The following is a 23031-nucleotide window of genomic DNA, read 5'->3' on the forward strand; positions in this document are numbered from 1 at the left end:
AGCCAGCCCAGATCCCTTAATCACACCTCTCCAGCCTTCAGTACTCCACCGGTCAGCCCGCCCCAGGGTTTAAAAGGCCTCCCGCCTTCCGTTTCAAAGGAGTAGAGAGCTCAGGTTACACTAGGGTCTCTCCTCTACAGCTGTAATACTGAGTAAAATCTGTTTTAACAGCCTTTAATGAGTGTCTAAGATAGTAGTTAAACAACAAGCTTTGTTTCTCTTTGATGCCAGCATACTCATTACCAATAACAATGAGAGGCAAAAAAAAAAAAAAGGCAGGAAATTGTGGCATATTCTGAATATGAGTCACATAGGCAGGACAACGCTGGCCACCAAATGGCTGTTTCCCAGCCCTGCAGGGCCTCCAGAATCACAGTTCCCAGGCCGGGCCTCACAGGATCTTAACCCTGCACACGCACACCTTGGCATTTGGGTTAAGACTTAAGGGGGTCCCTGAGCAAGATTCAGAAGCTCCTTCCCTAGACAGCTCCCCTCCCTCTGGTACCCTGCCTAAAACTCACCAACTCAGCACCCTTTAAGTTTCACTAGACTTCCCCTCTCCACACCGCAGCCTCAAGTGTGCCCGTGGGCAAAGAGCTAGGGCAACCGTGGGGCTCACCTCCTGGCCTTCCTCAGGTTAATAGTGTCTGCTCTGTTCGATGTCTGAAAATAGCTGCCCTGTGTCTTCTGTCCAGTTCTACAGTTGTTGACAGGAGGAGGGCTAGCCCAGAACCTGTTAGTCCGTCACGCTAGAAGCAAAAGTCAGTTACTTTTACATGAGAGATGAGGAAACCGAGGAATGAACAGATGCAACAACGTGTACCAAATCACGCAGCTGTTTAAGTGTTGGAGCTGGAATTCAGACCCGGGTAGTCTGGCTCCAGAGCTGCTCGCTGCCTGACTGCACGAAAAGAGGCGTTATGCACGCAAAATGTTTTGTCCAGCGTTAGGCAGCATGGGAAGTCCTTAATAAAGTCTAGTTATATTTTGAAACTCTAAAGTGCAGTATGAATTTTTCCTCACCCAGCGCTTCAAAGCAGAAGGTGGTCAGTGGGACACAAGCCTCACCATGTTCTTCACTGACCTCAATCATACCAGTGTCCCTCCATGAGCAAACGGAAACAGGGCCTTTACTCAAGACCTTTATTGCTCAAGTCCTGTTTATTAGCATAAACAACATAGTAAGCCCTTATTCTGCCTCCTTTTGCCATTAAAGCCTACTGTTATTCATTAGAAATATAAAACAAAAGAAAACGATCCAAGCAATCAGGCACAGATGGGTGCTCCTCTCACTTTCTGAATTTCAAATCAGTGAATGCTGGGCAGTAACACACCCACCTGGCCACGGAGGAGATTGCAACAGAATGAAGACGCAGCTCAAAAATAAGAATCAAATATGTGTAATAGAACCCAGCATTTAACCTACCATCTAATTCTTACTCTACCACCACATAGCTCTAATTTTTCATCTTATATAAAAAAATATAATGAAGACATGTAGAAGCCCACACATTTCCTGGTTTGCCTTTGTCTTCTGCCTCTTGTTTTCTGAGATACATGTCTTTTCTAAACTCCAGTCATATCAACTAGTACAAAATGGATACTTTGCAATTCCCCACTCACTCTGATTGGAAAAGAAAGGAACACTATCTTGGCTAGATTTTTTTTTTTTTCATCAACACCCCACTCTTTCCCCAGAACAGACCGAACAGACAAGCAAACAACCCTCTATTCCGGTCCATCCACTCTGGCCTCTGACGTCCAGACCGGCTGCACAGCAGCTGCCAGCTCTTCACTGCACATTGCTCTCTGCAGATGGCCCTTTTGAGAAGTTCGGCCTAAAAAAATTACAAAGGGAAATGAAGAAATCAAGTAATGGTAATTTAAAAACATAAATGTAAGATTTGGTTTATTGTTACTTTTTTTCCCAACAAACCCAAACTTTCCTTCTTTGATATCAGCTTTGTCTGTGGCAGAAAGCCGTCGTGATCTCCTGCTTGTGAGTAATTCTGAATGTTGCCAAGCTAATAAAATCTCTAGAGAGGGCCACATCTTCAATAATTTCTGCTAACTCATATTTTTCAGGAAAAGCTATACTTTGATGATTCAATTAACTGTTCTTTTGGACTGTTTTTTAAAGATTTTATTTATTTATTCTTAGAGAGGGGGGGAGGGAAGGAGAAAGAGAGGGAGAGAACCATCAATGCGTGGTTGCCTCTCTCACACCCCCTTCTGGGGACCTGGCGTGCAACCTGGGCTTGTGCCCTGACTGGGAATCAAACCAGTGACTCCCCCCTTGTTCACAGGCCTGCACTCAATCCACTGAGCTATGCCAGCCAGGGCTTTTGGCACTATTTTGAAGGGCATTCCTCTTCCAAGTTTCAGGGTTATTCTAGATGTGGCCTCCATCACGGTGGGCTTTGTCCTCAAACCAGAGTTGTTTCTAATCCCTTCCCACATACCCTTTTCGATATCAAGAGGAACCTTTTCAAAATGTAATATTCTGCCATGGGAGCCCCTAAACACACCGCCCACAGAGACCTGCAAAAGAAAAACTCCCTACAAACCTACAACCAGCCCTTCCTCCGGGTATTTTAATAAAAGGCGATAGAAAGATGAACGAAAGCGAAGCCAGAGTATTTTACCAGTTGCAATTTTGTGTGATTTATAAGTTACATGATTTATCTGATCCTTTTTTAATATCTTTTTGCACTAAACTATAAATCCATATCCCAGGTTGGGCTCCCCAGGGAGCAGGCTCTGAGAAGGAGACCAGGGGCAGAGGGGTTATTAGGAAATGCTTTGGGAATCACCACCTGTGGGAAGAAACCCGGATTGGGCAGAAGAGGGGTGGGGTTATGACATAGTTTCAACCAAGTTGTCTGCTGATCCCGAGGGAAACTCTGAACCTGAATGGCCATTCCACGTTGTCCCAAATTGGAGCCAGAGGGTCAGGTTTGGTTGACCAGTCATTGGATGCAGCCTGCCCAAACAAGGGGTGTGACATTGGAGGAAGTGACTCTTTTTAACCGAGCAATTCTGAAGAGAACTGAGAGCCAGAGCCTGTGTCACGGGTGTGTGATTTGTGTATTCACACAAGGCCCCACGCTTGGAGAGACCCCACACTGAGTATACTACTCTGCTATCTCTGTCTTAAAATTCTTGATTTTCGATCAATGATTCCTACATTTCTGTTTTGCACTGGGCCCTACAAGTTAGGAGTTGGTCCTGCTGACCGCTGAGCGCTGCCTGCCTGCTGTGCTCCCTGCGTCTGGGGTGATGGGGCCTTCGGTCCTGGAGTGGGATCTGGCTGATGGACCACAGTGCCACTATAGCCCACCCCTTGCATTGCTTGACTCAACTTCTTTCCATAAGTTGTGGGACCCTGCTCCAAGACTCCAGCCTCTCTCCCTAAAGAAAACTTATAAGAAGTGGAATGAACTCCAGCCCCCAACACTGAACTGGTCTTGGGACTACAACTGACAATCATCATCTTTCTCCTTTACTATCCGTTTAGGTTTTCCTCACCCTTAGCTAGCACTTCTGGCCTCAGTGACTTATCTGCTCCTTAGAGGTTCCGAGTCCCTGGCCCTGTGATCACATAGGCTCATCATGGCTGCTGTACTTGTCCCTTTACAATTAGAATTGGACAAAGGAATACCAAGAGGTGCCCAATTGGATTGCCTGGGTACCAACCATTCCTCCTCGCCCCTACTGTGTAGCAGCAGCCATGCATCCCTTTATGATCAGATCGCTTATCCCTGCCAGGAAGGTGACTCCTCTCTTCGCCTGATAGGGTTCTCGGTGTAAGAAGCCTGAAGTACCCACACAGGAGATGTGGCTTATAATTCAACGACACGTCTTCTAGGTCTGCTAGTGGGAAGGTCTCACCTTTGGGGAATAGGGCCTCTAAACGGCAGAGCCCAGACCTGTAAACAAGAAACACAAATTCTCCAATGAGAATGATGGTAAACGGGGCCACACCTGCTTCCACTCCTTGATTCCGGCAGCTGTGTATTCTACCTGCTGAGAACGCAGCATTATATAAAGGCCACTAATGTGAAGTGTACACTTCATCTTGGAGAATAGCACCCTCTTTAGCTGTGACTTCAACAGGATGTTCCATCACCCTATTAGGCTAGAAGCTTCTGGGTGATACAGTATTTGGGGAGTGCACGGTCACTCTCATGCCTCCTTTGCTCGAATGTGGGTCCCAAGTGGTCAAAGCACTCTGAAGCCCTCAGTGAGGCTGGTGGGGGCCCTACAAACAGGAAAGGTGAATCGCCTGGAATTTGTGTGTAGATGAAGCTAGATCAGCCTCGGTGAGTGGGAGCCCATCTCACTGGGCCCATTCACAGCCTCCAACCCCGCCACAGCGGCAGTCCCAATGCCAGATGCTGGATGATGTCAACTGGCCAAGTCGTTTTGTCAGCTTTGTTGCTCGGGGCCCCTTCCACCATGGATACTTTACGGTATGGCTCAATAAGCATTAGGAAGCTCTTCATACTGTGTGCCCATCCACAAACCTTTATCTCAGATCTCCTTGCTCCCAATCTTCCAGTCTATTTCTTCCCACACCCCTGACCATCTGGCCATGCAGTTACCACTGTCCAAGTATATCTGACTTTGAGCCACTTCCCACATAAGTGGATGGCAAAGGTGTCCTGCCTGAAACTGCCTTTTGGGAGATTTCCCCTCATCACTCTTTCAAGGCCACCCCTGAGGAGGGCTGTAGTACAGCCATCATTAATTTTGTTTGCACCATGTGCTGACCTTAGCCATCCATGTGTCAAGTTCAGGCACTTTTCTCTTCCATCGCCTGGCCACACAGGATCAGTGACACCAGGTGTGAGCTGAGGGAAAGGCTCTGGTGTAACAGTGGGAGATGACATGGGAGTCTGGGCTACCTACTTCTGTAGCATGCAGTGCCCTCGGGCCATATTTGTGTTCGATCCCAAATGTATCCTGTATCTTACAACAGATTGCTTACATGAGTCTACCCAACCTCATCCCTTGATGGGGCTGAGAGAACCCAGCTCCCGATTGGTGGTTTTGGCTACATGGCCACTGAGCATCCCATCACCAGGCACTACATCTCTACCAGGGCCCAGCAGCACATCACAAGTCTTGTGTTGAGAGGTGCTTACTTCTCTGGTCTAGTTGGCATGACCTCAGTCTGTTGGAGTGAACCCACACTGTGGATTTTCTCACTGAAACTTGTAAACTCCCATAGCGTCCTGTCCTACCACTGACACATCTAACAGGTGTGGCTGTCCATTCAGCCTATTTGGAAAACTCGCCGAACCCGGTCAACAGGTGTGACCAATTAGATGGGTTAAGAGCCTTAATGAAATGCTGTTGAAGAACACCGGATGGTGCAGCAACTCCCTAGGGAATCTGGAACTGACAGAGGGGACGTTGGAACAGTTTCCTTAAGAACATGTGTTTCCTCCAGAGCCAGAAGCAGGGAAAGCACAGGCAGGAAGGACTTGTCTTCTGGGCACCCTATACTCAGATCTCATTGTATCAATATGTTTGAACTGTTTAGACCCAAATTATATTGTCCTTTTCCCCACTTGGACTTCATCCTTTTTTAAAAAAGTAAAATCTGCCCTAATTTTTTCTCTTCAGTTGGCATTTTGCTATGCAGAAGAGTCCAATGTCATCTCTTAGAGCGAGTTCATTGCGCCCTTTTTATATTCATAAAAACCAAAGATCAGTCCAATCTTAATGACCCACAAGCTCCTGTTTATGCCTAAGCTGTTTACATTCTTTGTATTCCTTCATCTCACCATAAAGCACCTACTATTCAATTTGGCATAGATAGCTTTTAAAATGAAATTAAGTTAAATGCTCCTAGAGTTGTAAGTTACATGCACTGATTTACCTTTATTATGCAGTTTTATTATTGTCAAAGGATTCCCTTCAGGTATGATTTTGTTTCCTCAGACATGAAAATATTTGTTACCCACTTCTTGCTGGATTAACAGTTGAGATTGTCGAACCCCGAAGTTACTCCTGTTAACCGATGGGGGCGGGCCAGGAGCAGGTCTGCCTCAGGCCGGCCCGTAGTGTGTGGTCTCTTGACTTTGTGCAGGAAAGATTTCCCACTACCAGTCCAGGTGATTTTGAGAGGGCGTTTATTAAAGCTGGGGACAGTGAAACAAAGGATGTGCTTAGCATAGAAGCAGCAACAGGAGACAGCCTAGGCTGTGCTGTGCTTTGGCCCCCTAGAAATGTCATAAGAAAGAAGTGAACCGCGGTGGGGCTGCTGTCAGCTCACTGGAGAGTCGGAGAAAAGGGAGCCTTAGATGCAAGTTCAGGGGATACGCCCAGGCGAGCTGCCGCTGCCCATTGCTCCCCTTGTTTCAAGTCTCCTGGAGACCTTTAAGAGTTTAGAAGTAGGTCCTGCCCCAGAAGAGGCATGGGTGTGCTCCAGAGAGGGCCTGCGCTGGTATCCTTTGTGTTGACGGTTTTTATCCTTCCTCTGCAGGTGAGACTCTTAGGGAAGGGTTTCAGGTGAATATTGATGTTTTCCAGGTGTGATTCTTTAATATACTGATGCATCAAAATGAGCACATAGGGGTTTGGGAGTATTCTTTGGTTTGCTTTGTTTTGCTTTCATTTTGGGTCTGTCTGGCTCTAATCGGGTTTTTGTCACTTGCTCCCGAGTTCATCCACCTCAGGTTTGGCTGGCACAGATGGCATCAAACGGGGCTCTGTTTCCCAGACCAGGCTGATTGAAGCTGTGTGTTCTCTGGTTAGGGAGGAGAGGTATAAACCATTTGCTCTCACGTGTCCTCGGTTACGGAAGGAAAGGTCTTGGGACCCACCAAGTGCCTGTAAGTTGCTCAAATTGGCCTTTAGTAATCTTGCCTCAGTTTCCCCATTCCACTTGCCCAGGAATTCCCCAAGCTTCTTACTCTCCTGCCTCACTCCAAGTTCTGTTCCTCTCTGAGGCTTTCCCTGGGCTCTGAATAGGCAGGGCCTGCCACCTGCCTACAAAGGCAGCACTATCAGCGGGTGCCGGCAGACGGCAGACTTGAGGGTTTACAGGATGACCCGTAAAAACACAGAGGGCAAGATTAAATCAGGACACTTAATTCCCAAGCTTCTAATCTCTCACTGCTTTGTTTGAAACATTTTCTTGTAACTGAATTGAGTACACTGAGAAGCTTGGGTATTTTGGTAATTTTACTAATGCTTTTTCAACTACAGTACTAATTCACTGATGAACGGTTATGTCAACGAAAGACAACATCGCACACACTTAGAGAAAATATGGAAGTGAGTCACAAGAATGTATTTGTACGTTTTTGCTTAGGCCATAGGTTTTTTGACTTTCATAAGTAAACTCGGGATATGTAAATAACAAAACAGCCACATTATAACATTACTCACAAGAATGGCTAAAAAGAATGGGGCTACAGTCAAATCAGTAACCCTTTAATAAAAGGAGCAGAACCCATTATAACAACAGCTCTTTATTCCATGGATTCAGATACACAGCAGACCAATCGCGCTCCTGACATTTACCAACCACATTCAATAAGAGCCCGTTAGTCCATTCCTCAACGCTGTAACCCTACAGGGCTTCCTTCGAACTCCCTTTTGAAAGCCTTGCACAAAGAGGTGAAGCACCAGTAAGAAAGACTGTTGTTAGCAGTTTTATTTCATCATCTTCATCATCATCAATACACATGCAATTTCTTCCTTCTGTGTACATGACATCGTCAAATGGGTGCTACACTCTGCCTATGGTACAAAGTTTATAAATACAATATACCAATACAAAGTTGAAGCCATTAAAAAGTTTAGTAACAACTAGCAGATAATTAAATCTGTAGTGTTGATGGAATCTATGAAAGAGATTTAGAAACAACACACAAACTGAAACATTAAACGTTTTACTTGGGAAGGAGTGAAAGAGGAACTTTTTATGTGCCACTGAAGGGTTTTCTAAGTTGATCCAAGTTTACTTTCTTTCTGCTATTATCTTTAAATACTGCAAAGCGTTGTGAGCAGCATCACTCTGTGCGTTGCCACAGGAGATCCCAGAGCCATGACAGACGGTGATGGGACTGGTGGACAGTTCGGCGAGACACTGATACTGGCCGTTGGCACTCAGTTCTTCTGTAATGACATATTCAAACATGATGGTTAATAAGTGTATATAAAGTAGACCCTTTGTATCAACAATAGTTTTTATCATTGTTTTTCTCTGTAAGCACCCATGGTAGACTACTTCATTTACTCATCATCTTTGTTATTCTAGTGCAAACCAAAAAACCCCACAACTGCTCAGCTACGGCAGTTCTCACACACAGATGTGCTTCATGATCATCGGGAGGGCATGGTACAGGAATACGGGGGTCCAGGCCTCACGCCTGCCTGCTTGACCGCAAATGTGGGGGTGCCGGCTAAAAGTGCCAGATTCTTGCATTATTTTTTTTTAAATCTCCTAAGGCAATTCTAATGTGGCTAGTTGGGCAGTGTATGCAAATTACTGAACCAGAGCAACTTTTTAAGGGAAAAGAACCACTGGCGAGAGGACTAGGGAGACTATTTTTCATCATCATGTCTAGGGCTGTTTCATCACTCATCTGAACTAGGAAATGCACAGTTCAGGGCAAGACCTCCTTTGTGCCGTTGTGTTCCTTGGTTATAATCTGTGCAAAGGGTCCAGTTCCATCCTATACATGGGTCCAGGGATGTCCACCCTTTTGGCGTCTCTGGGCCACACTGGAAGAAGAGTTGTCTTGGGCCACACATTAAATACATTATGACAGGTAATCACAAAAAAAATCTCAAAATGTTTTAAGTAGATTTATGATGATGTGTTGGGCCACATTCACAGCCATCCTGGGCTGCATGTGGCCTGTGGGCTGCAGGTTGGACACACCTGAGGGGTGTTTTAAAAACAACACCCAACCCCAGGAAACAAATGTTCTCATCAACTGATGAATCATTCTTACTAACGATAATTGAATAAGTCCTGGCTGGTGTGGCTCAGTGGACTGAGCACCAGTCTGAGAACCAAAGAGTCGCAGGTTCGATTCCCAGTCAGGGCACATGCCTGGTTGCAGGGCAGGTCCCCAGTAGGGGGTGCTCAAGGGGCAGCCACACATTGATATTTCTCTCCCTCTTTTTCTCCCTCCCTTCCCCTTCTAAAAATAAATTAAAAAATCTTTTTAAAAAAAGTTAACATAAAAAATAAATAAGGGAAGAAGTAGACATACAAGAGTCATAATTTGTTTAAAGTTGTCATTATTAAATGTTATTTCAGTTAGTCAATATAGTGGAAATGTCCAGATACAATGGGATTATTTAATGCCTGAAGAGACCTTCTAGTTCTAGCAGTTAGGTTCTTTTACTTGTTTTAACTGAGGTCAAATTCACACAATATGAAATTACCATTTTTAAAGTGAACTATTCGATGGCATTTAGTATACTCATACTGCTGTGCAACCACCGCCAACTAGTTATGAAACATTTCATCACTTCATCACCTCATGAGGAAACACCACACCTATATAGCAGCTGCTCCCAACCTGCCTGCCCATCAGCCACCTTTCCTGACCATCTGTCTGTATTATATTCCCAGGTTTGGCCTCATTCTCGATATATTGAGACATTGCACTTGACCCCTTAATTTGATCCTAAAGTAGCAGAGAAAATCAGAAGTTCTTTCAACCCCTGAACACCCTACCTTCCCAGTTCTGGTAGCTCTGACAAGCTAGGTCCCCACAGCTCACTCAGGCTGGAATAAGGGATATCAAATTCTTCATTTATGATACCCATGGTAAATCAAGACAATAAATGCATGTATACACACATTAGCCAGCTTTATAAATGAAATTAAAAGAAAACCCAAACTGACTTGCTTTCCAGTCTTTCCGCATCTGTCTGTCTAAATGATCAAGGGCTAGAGAAAACAGATGACAGCCGGAATGGGATAAAGCTGTGAACTGACTTGCTCCCATTTATCTCCCAGAATTGGCATACAGTGACAAAGTGGGGACACAGGTCTGGCCCCCTACAAACTTGTTACTTTTTTTAGAAACGTGGATGTCTTTTTATTTGTCAATCTTCCCATCAGGGCTAGTTTAATAGACAGTGTACCTGCAGTTACTCTCCCCTAATCCGCTCCACCGCTGACTAGCTATGTGATCTCAGACGAGTTTCTCAACCTGTCTGTGACTTACCTTCTTCGCTGATAAACAGACCCTACCTCATAGGGTTAGCCTGAAGATCTGATCAGTTATTATGTAATGTCCTTAGAACAGTGCCTGGCACAGAGTAAAATTCTATAAATCTTAGCTATTACTGTTTTTATTATAACTGTAGACATGTTAGCTATTGTTAATATTATTTATAAGAATGGAACATATCAATAATATATATTACTGCTGTGGTAATTATACATAGTTAGAATCTCTGACAAGTGAAATCAATCATAGAAGTTTTTGTTTCTCAAATACATTTTTAAAAGAAACATGTTTTGGGATAGACAAAAAACAAAACCTCATACCTATATCCAAATATGTTATATTAAAACCTTGTTCCTTGGCAATTTCACTGAGCAGCTGGATGTAATCCGTATTTGGAATACTGAGGAGGCTTCTTTTCAGTTGGTTTATCTTTTCACCAGGAGAATTCCTCAAGGAATGCCAAGTACATCCTAAAGAATGTCCTACTACATTTGTCTGAAAAACAGAGGTGAAGATTAAGACTTTTAACTGGGACTGTTTCCCAAATATAATTAAAAAAAAAAAAAAAGTACTCAGAAGGGTTTATAAAGCATGTTTAAATGAACGCCATTTGGTTAACTTTCTTTTAAACTAGACAACAATAACAAGTACACACATTTAACAAATACCATGACATTGAGAAAAAAAGAAGCACCTGCAGTAATATGCTGGAAGTATTTAAAAATACTCTTTACAGTACAAATGTTTTGCAGTCAAATTTTCTGACAGTCACATTAAGACATATTATTTAAGAGCCCTATGAACAAATTTGCAAGTTGCATTTAACTAGCACAGCAATCTATGAATTAAAATATAAAGCAGGTATTAAATACCAATCATCATAACCAAAAGCTGTGAAGCAGAAACTGTAGAAAAGGTGAAATGCACATGTTGGGTTGGAGAACAAGTTATTCAAATGAATGGCAGGATGGCAAAAAGTTATTCTCAGACTTATATCCCAGAACCCAAGGGAGCTTATGTATTTTTCCTTTTCTTTTTTTCTTTATTCTTCCTTATATACTTCCCTTTTCACTTGTGTTTAGAAAGTTTTACACTTTCCATGTTAGTATATGGTTTGCAGATTGTTTTCCTATATTATGCCACTTAAAAAACCAAAACCAGCTGCTCTCTGAAGTAAGTAGGGAAACCGATCCTAAGTCTTATTTATTAATGACACAGACAAGAGATAAAGAAATTTTCAAAAGATCAAAGGGACGGCCATGATATAGAATTGAGTAATCTGTAGAAGTTACTAAATAGAATTTAACATTCCCTGACTAAACTTTAAACAAATTTTTTATTTTAAAAATCATAATTTTATTCACACGCTAAAAAAAACATACAATAAGAACAAAGAGATAATGAAAAATAGACTCTTTTCCTTACCATCCCTTCCCCAAAGGTATCAGTTCCACTCCCCAGAGGAACTTGCTGTTGAAACATTTCTTCAGTACCCTTCCATAAATGTTCTATGCACATTCAAGTACATACATACATACATATATATATTATAAAAGATTATATATATAAAAAACCTTTTTAAACAAAAATGATAGCTTCCTCTTCTGTATCTTATTCACTCTTCTCATCTCAGTGCACATGTATGCTCTGTATCTACCAGCTAAGGGTTATCTCTAACCCTTATCTCCAACTAAGGGTTTTAGGCTGTTTCTGGTTCCTTGCTTTTAGTAACAAAGTTATAATAAAACTCCTTTGCACTTAAATGACTTTCTCCATAGATTACTTTTTACAAGTAGAACTGCTGAGTCAAAGAACGTGCATGCTTTTAATTTCGATAAATACTTCCAAACTGGTTTTTGAACTTTATATGGTTCCCATGGAATGTCCTGAAGGGTGCTTTTCTTCTCACACCCTCACCAACATAGGTCTTATCAAACTCTGTGGATTTTGTCAATCCAAAACATGAAATTAGTATACTGTTTAACTTGCATAATGAAGTTGAACATTTTTTTCTTCTATTAACTATTTGCATTTCTTCTACTTGATTGTCTTTCAAATTCAACATATCCTACAGTTAGCTCGTTATCTGTTCTTCCTCAGATGTCACTCATTTTCTGTGCTCCCCATATGAAGAATGGTAGCACCATCCAGACAGCTGCCAAGCTAAAAATGTTTATTTTGTCCTTTTCCCTTACTCCCCATATCCAATCAATTACCATGCCCCCTTCACTTTAGTTTTCTAAATATCTGTTAAACCTACCATTTTTACTGCCATCCTTTAATTTAGGCCACCATCACTTCTCACCTGCTTTCTGTGACAGCATTCTGGCGGGTCTAATATTCATTAACTCTTCATAACACAGCCAAGTGATTTCCCTTCTAACGTAAAATAAGATCCTGTCCTTCCATATCAAAATTCCTTAGTGACTTTGTACTACCCTCAGGATAAAGTTCAATCTCCTTAATATAGAAGTTCCTGCAAGATTAGTCCTTCTTTACCTTTCTGGCTGAAGGGTTTGAGACTGACTCCAACCCTGTGCTCTAGCCATACCAACTAACTCAGGGTTCCCAGACAGCATACGAAGTTTCGCTCCTGCTTTTTTCTCTCTGGAATTCTTTCCCCCTCTTCTCCTCCTACAGGCCTTGACTCAGATAGTATTTCCTCCAAGAAACTTTCCCCAACTCCCGTCTTAATTGGATGCCCTCTGCTGTGTTCCTACGGCAGCCTCTGTCAGGACCAGTCTGTAGGGTCCTTCTCTCTCTTTCAGCAGGCTGTGAGCTCCTCAGGAGCAGAGACTGCCTTATTCACTGTATGCCAGTACTCAACACAGAGCCTGGCACAGAGTTTGAGCTCACTAAAAATATTTGCTGAGTGGCTAAATGAATGAATATACAAAGGGATGGAATGCACTGTCAATTTGAAGGCAAAAATAGCTCCACAGGCCTACTTTCTTTAGATCCCATAGTACTCTCGATTCCACTCTGTCTCCCAAGCCCTCTGACCTGGTCACCCTGTGACCCCGGCCCACATATAGCACGCAGATTAAACTGGGTAATGTGTAACTAAACAGTGAAGAGATTTTCAAAAACTGCAACTCTGAAGTATTTATACATCAAGAAATCTAGGAAAGTTTCCTATAGCAAGAGATGCTTAATCACATTAACATCATAGCTATATGATCATTACTCACTAAAGAAATGTGGTTCTCTGGAGAAATATTACTGAATTTAGCAAGAAATTTCTCAGCAGCATTTCTCTTGGCTTGTTTTTTTGATGCCCCCTTTCCTAAATAAAAAGAAATGGTAGGTTTAGAAATGTGTCCACAGGGAATGGTCAAATGCATATTGCATTTAATCAGAGCACAACCTCATAGTTTTTACTACTACTCTATTTTCTACTGACCTGACATCTTTGCTTGTTGCGATTCATATAGCCATTAACTCTTATATTTTCAAAGGCATTTCTTTTAACAATTTATCCTTAATAGCTACATTTTCTGTTTTAACAGTTATATTTCCTTATGTCTACTTTTAATTATATTTGCTTTAATTCTGAGTAAATATTCAAATTTATCAAGGTGCATTTGAATTACAACTTCTGTCTCTCAATGTTAATTTCCTGCTTATAATTTCCTTGCGCAGGGGCCACACTAATCTTCTCTGTACTGTCCCAATTTTAGTATATGTGCTGCCGAAACGAGCACTATAATTTCCTATAAAGTGACAATTAGGTAGAATTTCTCTAACTTGAATAAACTGAAGTTGGAAGACACTATATATTTCATCTTCCATGCTCTGTTAGAGTTGAAAATTGAGGCCCAGAGACATTAACTAATTTGCTAACTTGCAAACCAAGGATTGTATCAAGAACAGAAGTTGAGGTTCCTGCCTGCCCACACTATCTCTCGATGGCAAAAAGTTACGTATTAGTGGAAATTAATATGTAGCCAAGGTAAAATTCTCTTTCAAGTCACTTTAAAAATGATAGAAACATATTTAAAAAGTTAAAATGGGAATCCTCACTAGTACTTTATCAAGTGACTTAAAAAATTCTCATCCAAGGACATTTTTTCCATTGCTTTTAGAGAGAGAGGAAGGGAAGAAAAAGAGAGAGACATTGATGGAAGAGAGAAGCATCGATTGGTTGCCTTCCCATACACGAATGGACTAGGGATCAAACCTGTAAGCCAGTATATGGCCTCACTGGGAATCAAACCCACGACCTCCTGGTTCTGGGACAACGCTCCAACCAAGTGAACCACATGGCCTAGGACTTAAGCAACTTTTTTCCCTCATAGTTTATGTCCTTCATGACACAGAAGTTGCTATAATCTAAAAGAATAATTTCTACTTTATTTTTTATCTGTCATGTGTTGTCATCTAAACAAGATGTTTTCTAGTCTTACCTCCTAGAACAGCTGCTGAAACACCAAGTAAGATTTTTTTAAGTCACCAGTATATCAGTGAGGACTGTTTAAAGAGTTAATTACTTGTGTTTCCATCAGCAACTCATGTCTTTTAAAAATGTCAAATTAAGAAGTATAAGTATTCTTAAGCCAAATATTTATACTTAAGTTTATCCATAACACATTAGAGACAGTAGAACAGGACTGCATCAATTTTTTCTCAAAAGAAAAAATTGAAAAGTTATCACAACAGAAATTTCTATGGCCATTCATCATCTGAAAATACTTCAAATGTCTTCAATTGTATAAGGGTAAAAAGATGTTAAGTACCAGTTTCCATAAATGACTCTAGCCTGCAAATTGTGGTATATTCTCTCTTATGAGCAGGTCCTCCCTCCTGGGAAAGGGTATACTCAGGAAGTCTCCAGCCATGATGAATAGCCAATTCCTAGAAAATTGAGATGAGGTTTTAGTAGCAATTTTTACTACGCAATGGTTCAATCACATAAATGATATTTTTTCATGATTTTGATCCCATTTCTATTTATGTGTTTAAAGGAATAATGATATTTTGCAATGGAAAAATTAGGGAAGACCCTGTATTTACCATAGATATTCCTGCACTTTATAGCTTGTACTGAAGTAGTTTCCTGCTGTGAATGGTTCTTCCATTAAGCCACAGTGAACTGATGTGATAAGGTTGAAATAGGAAGACAAACTACTATCGCTCTCTTTAGAAACATCAGAGAGGCGCTCTGTAAGTCTCACTGCCAGCAGTTCCTATAGCCTCTCCCCTCCTAGCTACAGACTTCCACACCATAGCTGGTGAACTCCTGTATTTGATCAAGAGCAAAAGAGGAGTAGATACAGATAGATTTGAATGAGGTTGGGAAAAGAGGAGAAAATGCTACAGAATAACTCATAGAGCAGGAAAGAGATCAAAGGACTGGCCGGATAATAGGGAGTGGAGTTGTCCAACAGAGCACATGGATAACCTGCAAGAAGAATATTCTGCAAGCACAAATTCAAAGCTGCGCGCACACACACACGTATATATTTGGTAGAATAAGCAAACAAACGGACTACTTCCCTATTCTTGAATTAAGTTACCCAATTTGGGTTCTTTGAAGTCTTCTGTCTCAACAGAAGTAGAAAGAGGTTTGTCACAAGAGTGGCAAGAAATATTCTTAAAGTATAAAACACTCTAGCCCTGCACGCTGAGGTCCTGTTGATCTCAAATGAGAATTCCACAAACCAAAGGCAGATACGGCATATGGAAGAAAATCCAGAACATAAACAAGCAGGAAAATAATGTCAAGTCAGCTCTGTACTATCTAATGATCATAACTTGGAAAATAAAGTATTATACCATCTTATCTTTAAAACAGTAATTCCTTGTTTCAGACCTTGGCTTTTATCAGTTTGACATCTAAGATGTTCAGTAGACAAAATGTTAAGTGTGGAAAAACTGTACAACTTACCTGTAATGACCCAATTGGATTAAGCTGGTTCTTTGGTTGCTTGGAAGGGTCAGGCATTAAGGGGTCAGGAACTGCAAAGCTAAACATTTTTTTAAAGTGTTATAAAGCCAAGTAATTTCCTCCAAATTATTAAATATATGAACACATTTTCTATTTTACTCCCTACGCTTTTGTTCTTACTGTTCCTTCTACATGGAATGCCCTTCTCTCCACTTTTTCCATGAGAATCTGAACTGTCCATCATTCCAGGTAATCTCAAATGCCACCTTCTAAAAAGCCTACCCTTTTATCCCAATGGAATATAATTCCTTTCTCCTTTGAGCCACTGTAACATTTGGCTGCACATTTTCTTAAGCAAACTATTTCAGCATAATTTATACACTCTTACAAATACACGAAATTTGACCACCCCTCATGGTAATTCTCCCGTTCAGATTATAAAATCCTTGATGGTAGGGCCCATTTATTACTTACCTCATAAGCCTTGCAGTATTTTGTGTATAATTGGTGATAAATAAAATGTATTAAATAAAGCACGTTATTGTTACAACTACACAAAAAGGGAAGACTAATAATTAGGAAATTTAGTCTGTGAATAATACAAATCATAAATGCAGCTTTTTTTCATTTAGGTAACTGTGGAAGAAAAATCTGTGATATATCACCTGCTCTATGCCAGGATAACCCTTCTAAGATTCACATGCATTTTACATACAATAGATGGCCTGCACGAATCTGGTTTCAGCATGTGAGGACTGTGATTAGGGAAAAAAAGAACAATTTCTTCTAAGTAGTTTAAAACACTAGTTACTAGGGTGATGGATGGCTGACACTAAATAGGCTATATTCTGAGGCTACTATCACCTAGGCAACTGAAGAATCATTTCTTCCATGACAATTTAGATTTAGTTATTGCCACTCCCTCAAGTTTCTTTTCTACCAGAATTTCAAGCTTTATAAAGGCTGATGATACACACATATTTACTTACAATGCTGCATGCCTAAGCTACCCAAATAACTGTGCTGGAGAAGTGAGAAAGTCTCTGAATTAAATCAGGCCACTTGAGGCCTCATCACAGCTTAGTAATAATTCTCATCTTACCCATCAAGTAGCACAAACATACAGGATTCGGCAAAAGTAGGTTTACAGTTTCTCTTGTAATACTTTTATAATACAAATGAATAAAAGGTAATATAAGAATAAACTCTGTTTTGCACACCCAAACTGTAAACCTACTTTTGCCCCACCCTGTATAGTAAAGTGTTACCCCTTTTTTTGCGGACAGAGTGAGTGCCCGTGTGTAAGAAGCACATGGCCATCACCAGCAAGGGGGAGATCCAATACCTGCCATTCCACTCGGCATGTCTAAAAAGCTGGCATAATCAATTATACTGTATGACCCTGGAGAACCAAGAACCATTGTATAACATCCAAGGCTTACACTGGTTAGTTCCAAACTATCTAAATGGTTACAATAACTTAGAAAAAGGGAGCAGCACTTCATACATACCTAAATACATCCCTAAAGTTAGTTCCAAACTATCTAAATGGTTACAATAACTTAGAAAAAGGGAGCAGCACTTCATACATACCTAAATACATCCCTAAGTCAAAAGTTTCCTACGGCTGGGAAACAAAAAACCCATCCTAAAATCCCATGGGCTTCTGCTGTCAGCCCTGAACGGAAATGCCAAATTGTACTTCAAATATATCTGAGTGCATGTAGAGAAGCAACGGAAGGCCCACACTGTTGCAGGAGGTACCCTTTAGAAGACAAAGGATGCTGCTTTATGACACAGGAGGTGCTCTGGTACCAATACTCTTTCCAAAAGTACCTAACGGGATAACAAATTTATTTTGGAAAGAAATGTCAAAATTAACACCCCATTTAATATCCCTCTTGCATTTGGCATACATTCTATAATAAAAGGAAATCTTTTTATCTCCTTCCAAATTTAAATTCCTGAAAGACTGCTCTCAGCTGATCTTTTCCCACCTGACACCTTGCTTTCCTCAGTATAGAAATAATTAGTCTCAATACACTAACACATTGGCCAGAAAAGCTCTGGTGTTCTACTATAAAGGACACAAGGACAAAATCAAGGGGGAGGGTAGAGGTGGGGAGGGAGGTGGGACTGGCTGGGGTGGGGTGGAGGTAAGGGGAGAAAATGCAGACAATTGTAACCGAATAAAAATAAATAAATTAATTTAAAAAAAGAAAAAAAAGAACCTTCATTTAATCGTTACTTGCTGGGTTTAATTGCTTAAGGATAAGGTTGTCTTTAATGGATAACAGGTTTTCACAAGGAGTAAGATTTTAGAGTGAGATACTAAAAACTGTTCACTCTGCTGCTTTTGTGAGCATGTTCAAACTTTTAATCTTACCTCAGCCATGATATTTTTGAGCTGCAGAATACAAAGAAATTTAGCTCACCAAATACTTGCATTGGCTTTCAAAATGTTTATGGCAGCCTCTGCAGCTCTATGTTTCGCCAGCTTCTTACTTGTACCTTCACCTGAATTAAGGTTAACAATGACAAAGTATATTCTGTGAAAATGTGAGTTTTGCAGAGATGTTTTCATAATACAAACCAAAGTCACCGCAGGTTTTACATATACACACTAGGTAATAAAAACATACTACAAATATGCTGTAATTAAATATTCACCACATGAAATACATTTAAAAACCCACGATTTTAAAAGTTCTATGTACTTAATTCTATGCATACCTGAATTAGAAATCTACATTATGTCTACATTATGTTTATTACATAAAAAGGTAATAAAGTAAACCATGTCATACCTTCTGAAGAAATGCAACTTAGTAGTTTGCTCTTCCCCTATTTACAGAGAGAAATGCTTCTGCAGCCAGAAGTTTCCTTTAAGGGAGCCACTTACAGCAAAATGTGCACAATTTTATTCTAATAGCCTGTCCTACATGGGATTAACTCCCTTGACTGGCTACAGTCATGCCCATTTATTGGGTTCAGTGTGGGAAGAATGGAAGAGCTTATCTGTCTCCCATACAATCTGTATCACTCAATTGGGTAGCCAAGGGGGTGGCAGGGGATAGGCCTGACTAATCACTAATACTGATGCCTAATTTCAGTAAGGAATCATACCTAGTAAATGGTACATTCAATGTTTTTCCTTCTATGTTCAAACTAGGTGTTGAGAACCCTTCGAAAGTGGTGTCAGAATACTTATGTCCATTCCACTGGTGGAGGAAAGCAAGGAGGCGGAATAAATTTCAAGTGTGGCCCTCAAGGGTCAGAAGACACATACATCATACTCATTTATCCACTACCAGAGGTATTAGAGATACAGTAGAGAACTAAATGGAGTCCTTACCTTTGAAGAGCACAAACCCTACTGTGGAATTTATTGTGTAAACAGGCATCTGAAATGTGGAATGGTACATGTGACGACAGGCCTAAGTTCAGGCTGCAGGGGCGCATACAACGGGGGCAGCTCCCTCACTCTTAGTAAGAATTCAGAAAGGTTTCATGAAGTGATAACTACATGAAGACTTGAAAGGTGAGTAAAAGCTAGCAATGTGAAGAAAGCTAGGGGTTAAGAACAATCTAGGCAGAGAAAAGAGGCAAAGGCCCAAAGGTAAAGAGCATGCTGACGTTCTCAAGAGTTCCACATAGTTGGGTACTGCAAGAGCTTGAAGGGAGAAATTTTGAGATAAAAGGCTAGAGGTGGAGGGTAGGAGAAGTCAGAGAACAGTCTCCTAAATTTGTGCTTCTCAAACTCTAATGTGCATAGGAAGTGCCCAGGAATTTTGTTAAAATGCACAATCTGATACAGTAAGTCTGGGAAGTGCTCAGGTGATATCAACGCTGCTGTTGATTGCATTTGGAACAGCAAAATTCTCGGTCATATTAGGAAATCTGTATTTATCCAGAAGGTTATGGGGATACCACTGGGTGCATTTTAACAAGCGGAAGTACATGAACGGACTTTAATGCCAGAAAGAACGCTGGCTGTTGTGTGGAGAATGGACACGAGACTAGAAACCGAAAGAACAGCTATGGGACTGTAAGCATAGTCCAAGTGGAAGATGACAGTGTCCCAATCAATAGCAATGGGAAGAGGAGAGAAGCACACAGATTCAAGATATTTAGGAAGATTTGGTGATAGATTGGACAGGAGGCAGAGGGAGAGGAAACAGTCAAGGACATGAGACCCAAATTTCTACTATGAGCCAATGGGGATGGTGGTGCCTTTACTGAGTAGAGAAAGCAGGGGGAATTTGAGACAGAAGATGGATTCAGTTTGAGACAATGAGGGATCCAGACAACACAGGCTGATACACTGTTCTGTAACTGGGCCTTGGTTGAAGAAAGAGATTTTGGAATTATCAGCCTTTAGATAGTATTTGAATCTATGGAGCAGACAGGCTTGTACAGGAAGATAAGGCAGTGTAAGAAGAGTATGGGGCCTGGACAGAATGGTTGCCACAGGTTGTTGATCTCTGGTCTATAATACATTGAAAAGGGAAAGGCTACTTTTTCTTAAATTTTCACATAGTATTTAAAAATAGACCAGGTAAAGCAAGCTATGCATTGTTGATTCTATGGTTCGTATGATACCTCCAATTCACCTGCCTCACACAGACAATGAAACTTCAAAAGTGTCTTAAAGGGGCTTCAATGATAATAGCAGACTTGAGGTTTTCAGGGACATAAGTGATGCCTTCAGATTACCAGATGGTAGAACTTCAGCCTTCCTGCTGAAATTTTTTCTTGACATTCTTCCAAATTAAATTTACTTTTCAGTATTTTTTGTTTGCAATTAAATAGATACAGAAGAAATAAAATGTCTACCTTTACAAATGGGCAGCTTCAGTTATAATTTGCTCAAATTCACAGACCATAATAATGTGAGTTTGAACTCTGAAACATCGTTGCCATTTGATCTTGGGCATGTTACTTATCTCTGTGAGCCTATTTCCCCATGTATTAAAAGAGGAGATAATAGCTTAATAGCTTATTAAGACACCTATACAGTGTCAGGAACTAGAAGTTGCTATGCAATCAATACAGAGTATTTAAGCCTTTTGCCTTCCTCATTTTGCTTGGATATGGAATCGAATGTGGTACAATGCGCCCAAAGCACCAAATGAGTCCATACAGAAAGGTGAGAGGCTCAGAAAATTCTGGGGTCATGCCCCCTGGCATCTCTTACAAACTATGAAACTATAAAACTTGACAGCACCTACTGATCCAGCTATGGCTGCTCCAAGAACCTTTCCTGATTCTCCCTAATTCTTGGAAGAAGAACCCTAGGAGGATCCTAGGATGTTTCTGAGTTTCTCTTGGTATCTACAAAAAAGAAAATTAGGGAGAGAATCAGATGAAATTGTAAAATCCTAATGGCCTGGGATGAGAGGTGTGCTTCAAGGACCTGCTTCTCACAGCTGTCTCGAGTAAGAAGGGCACTTGTCCAACTGATAAGCAATACCAAGTCTGGACCGCCAACCCGCATGGTCGTCGGGGGTTAACTGTGCATACAGACCTGTGCAGGTTATGTCACCAACGGTTACTCTGAAGGTGAAAGTGGGCACGTGTATTTGCATATCGGATCTTTCACATTCATAAACTGGGACGTTCTTGGTCTTCATGCCGTATTCGTGTAATACCTGAATCGGTGTTTTCCCTGGTTTAGCTGTAATCATCTTCCCCAAACTGCAAAAAGAAAAAGGTGTGGTTTGCTCTCAAAGCCGGGAGGGAAGCAGAAGCCTACAGAGGCTAGTTCTGACCATCATCAACAGTGACGCGGGAGGCGCCAAAGCTCTGGGCGGCCAGGGCTGGCAAGGCGCTCCATCTGCCGGCCCCACTGCGGCGGGCACAGAGCGGGGGGCTGCAGAGTGAGGGACGTCTATACGGAGGTAACTTGAATGAGGGTAGAGCCGATTCGCTGGGGAACAGAGGTGCCGCAGCCTCTCAGGACTAACCCCACAAATCCCAATCCTCGGGAGGCCGCGAACCACCTCCGCTCACTCTACAAGCCAAAGAGGGCTCCAAGAGGGGCGGGGCCGGGCCGCCGACCCCGGCCCGCAAGCCGCCAAGAGGGCGGGGCCGAGCTCCAGCCGGTCCGCCGCAGCCGCGGGGCCCCAAGCGCCAGGAAGGGGCTTTACCCACAATGCCGCTGGAGAGCCGGTCGTCCGCCCCCGCTTCCCCAGCCCCCACTCCTTGCGGACCTGCTAAGCGCGGCCCCGACCGCCCGCGCGCTGACCTGAAGGTCCCGCTGTCCTCGCGCTCCAGCGGCGGGGCCGCGGCGCGATGCCGGCTCTGGGACATGGCGAGAAGGGAGGGCTCGGCGGCGGGAGGAAGAGCAGTGCGAATCGACGTCCTAGCTCTTTGGGTCGGCGGTCCCTGAGAGAAGCGTTCCAGAGCCGCCGCCACCGCCTCTTCCTCCCCAACTCTCCTCCTCTCTTTCTCCGACCCCCTCCCTCTACGCTCCCCTCCCGCGTCCCTCACGCGAAGGGGACGGGCGGGGGCGAAGGCGGGGCCTCGGTGCGGCAACGCCGGTCCAGGTTCCCGGCCACGCCTCCTCGCTGTCCCGGCTCCCGGCCGTATTCCAATCTCGGCCCCGCCCACCGGCTCCCAGTCTCCTCGGCGCCCGGCCCCGCCCCTTTCCCTCCAGACCCCGCCCCCGCTCCCAACCCTGGCGCTACCCACCGTGTAGGTTTGGGGCTCCTCTGCACCCAGTCCTCCGGCCTCAACGAGGCCACAGTTCTGTGTCCTTGAAAGGAGGCCGTTTCCTGCGCGGGGAGGCTTGTCGGGTGGCAAGCCTCACGGAGTCTGTAGGGCTGGAAGCTCAGCCTTTCGTGGGGTTTTTTTTTTGGCGGGGGGAAGGATGAAGGCTGCGTCGCTTTAAGAAAAAGATTTCAAATTTCCAAATGCAAATAGTTAGAGAGC

General features: G+C 42.5%; 1 protein-coding gene and 1 pseudogene across 4 annotated transcripts; both read right to left on the reverse strand.

Annotated features, from left to right (window-relative positions):
* Positions 1-7305: 7305 nt before the first annotated feature.
* Positions 7306-22645, reverse strand: PRKRA (protein activator of interferon induced protein kinase EIF2AK2). 4 transcript variants are annotated; one of them, XM_053918805.2, is made up of 8 exons: positions 22346-22645; positions 21750-21795; positions 18485-18615; positions 16099-16177; positions 14948-15065; positions 13403-13497; positions 10532-10706; positions 7306-8133 (listed from the first exon to the last, which is right to left on the reverse strand). In XM_053918805.2, the coding sequence occupies exons 3-8, from the start codon at positions 18544-18546 to the stop codon at positions 7976-7978; spliced, it is 687 nt and encodes a 228-aa protein (XP_053774780.1). In that variant the 5' UTR covers positions 18547-18615; positions 21750-21795; positions 22346-22645; the 3' UTR covers positions 7306-7975. The 4 variants fall into 4 exon arrangements, with proteins under 4 accessions (XP_053774780.1, XP_053774781.1, XP_053774778.1 ...); XM_053918806.2 differs by having other exon boundaries at positions 18534-18615; positions 22346-22644; XM_053918803.1 differs by having other exon boundaries at positions 18534-18615; positions 21626-21795; positions 22346-22643.
* On the reverse strand, positions 13816-13915 carry LOC112305850 (U6 spliceosomal RNA; annotated as a pseudogene).
* Positions 22646-23031: the final 386 nt, after the last annotated feature.

The sequence above is a fragment of the Desmodus rotundus genome, chromosome 2 (genome assembly GCF_022682495.2).
Source record: "Desmodus rotundus isolate HL8 chromosome 2, HLdesRot8A.1, whole genome shotgun sequence".
Taxonomy (NCBI): domain Eukaryota; kingdom Metazoa; phylum Chordata; class Mammalia; order Chiroptera; family Phyllostomidae; genus Desmodus; species Desmodus rotundus.

Bases quoted from the DNA above. Each gene is read 5' to 3' on its own strand.
- PRKRA (XM_053918803.1), bottom strand. From the start codon at position 22,410: ATGTCCCAGAGCCGGCATCGCGCCGCGGCCCCGCCGCTGGAGCGCGAG. The intron at 18,616-21,625 runs GTCTGTATGCAC...ACCTTAATTCAG, and splicing joins TGGTGACATAACCTGCACAG to GTGAAGGTACAAGTAAGAAG. The intron at 8,134-10,531 runs GTATGAGGTTTT...ATGTCATTACAG, and splicing joins TATAACATATTTGGATATAG to AAGAACTGAGTGCCAACGGC.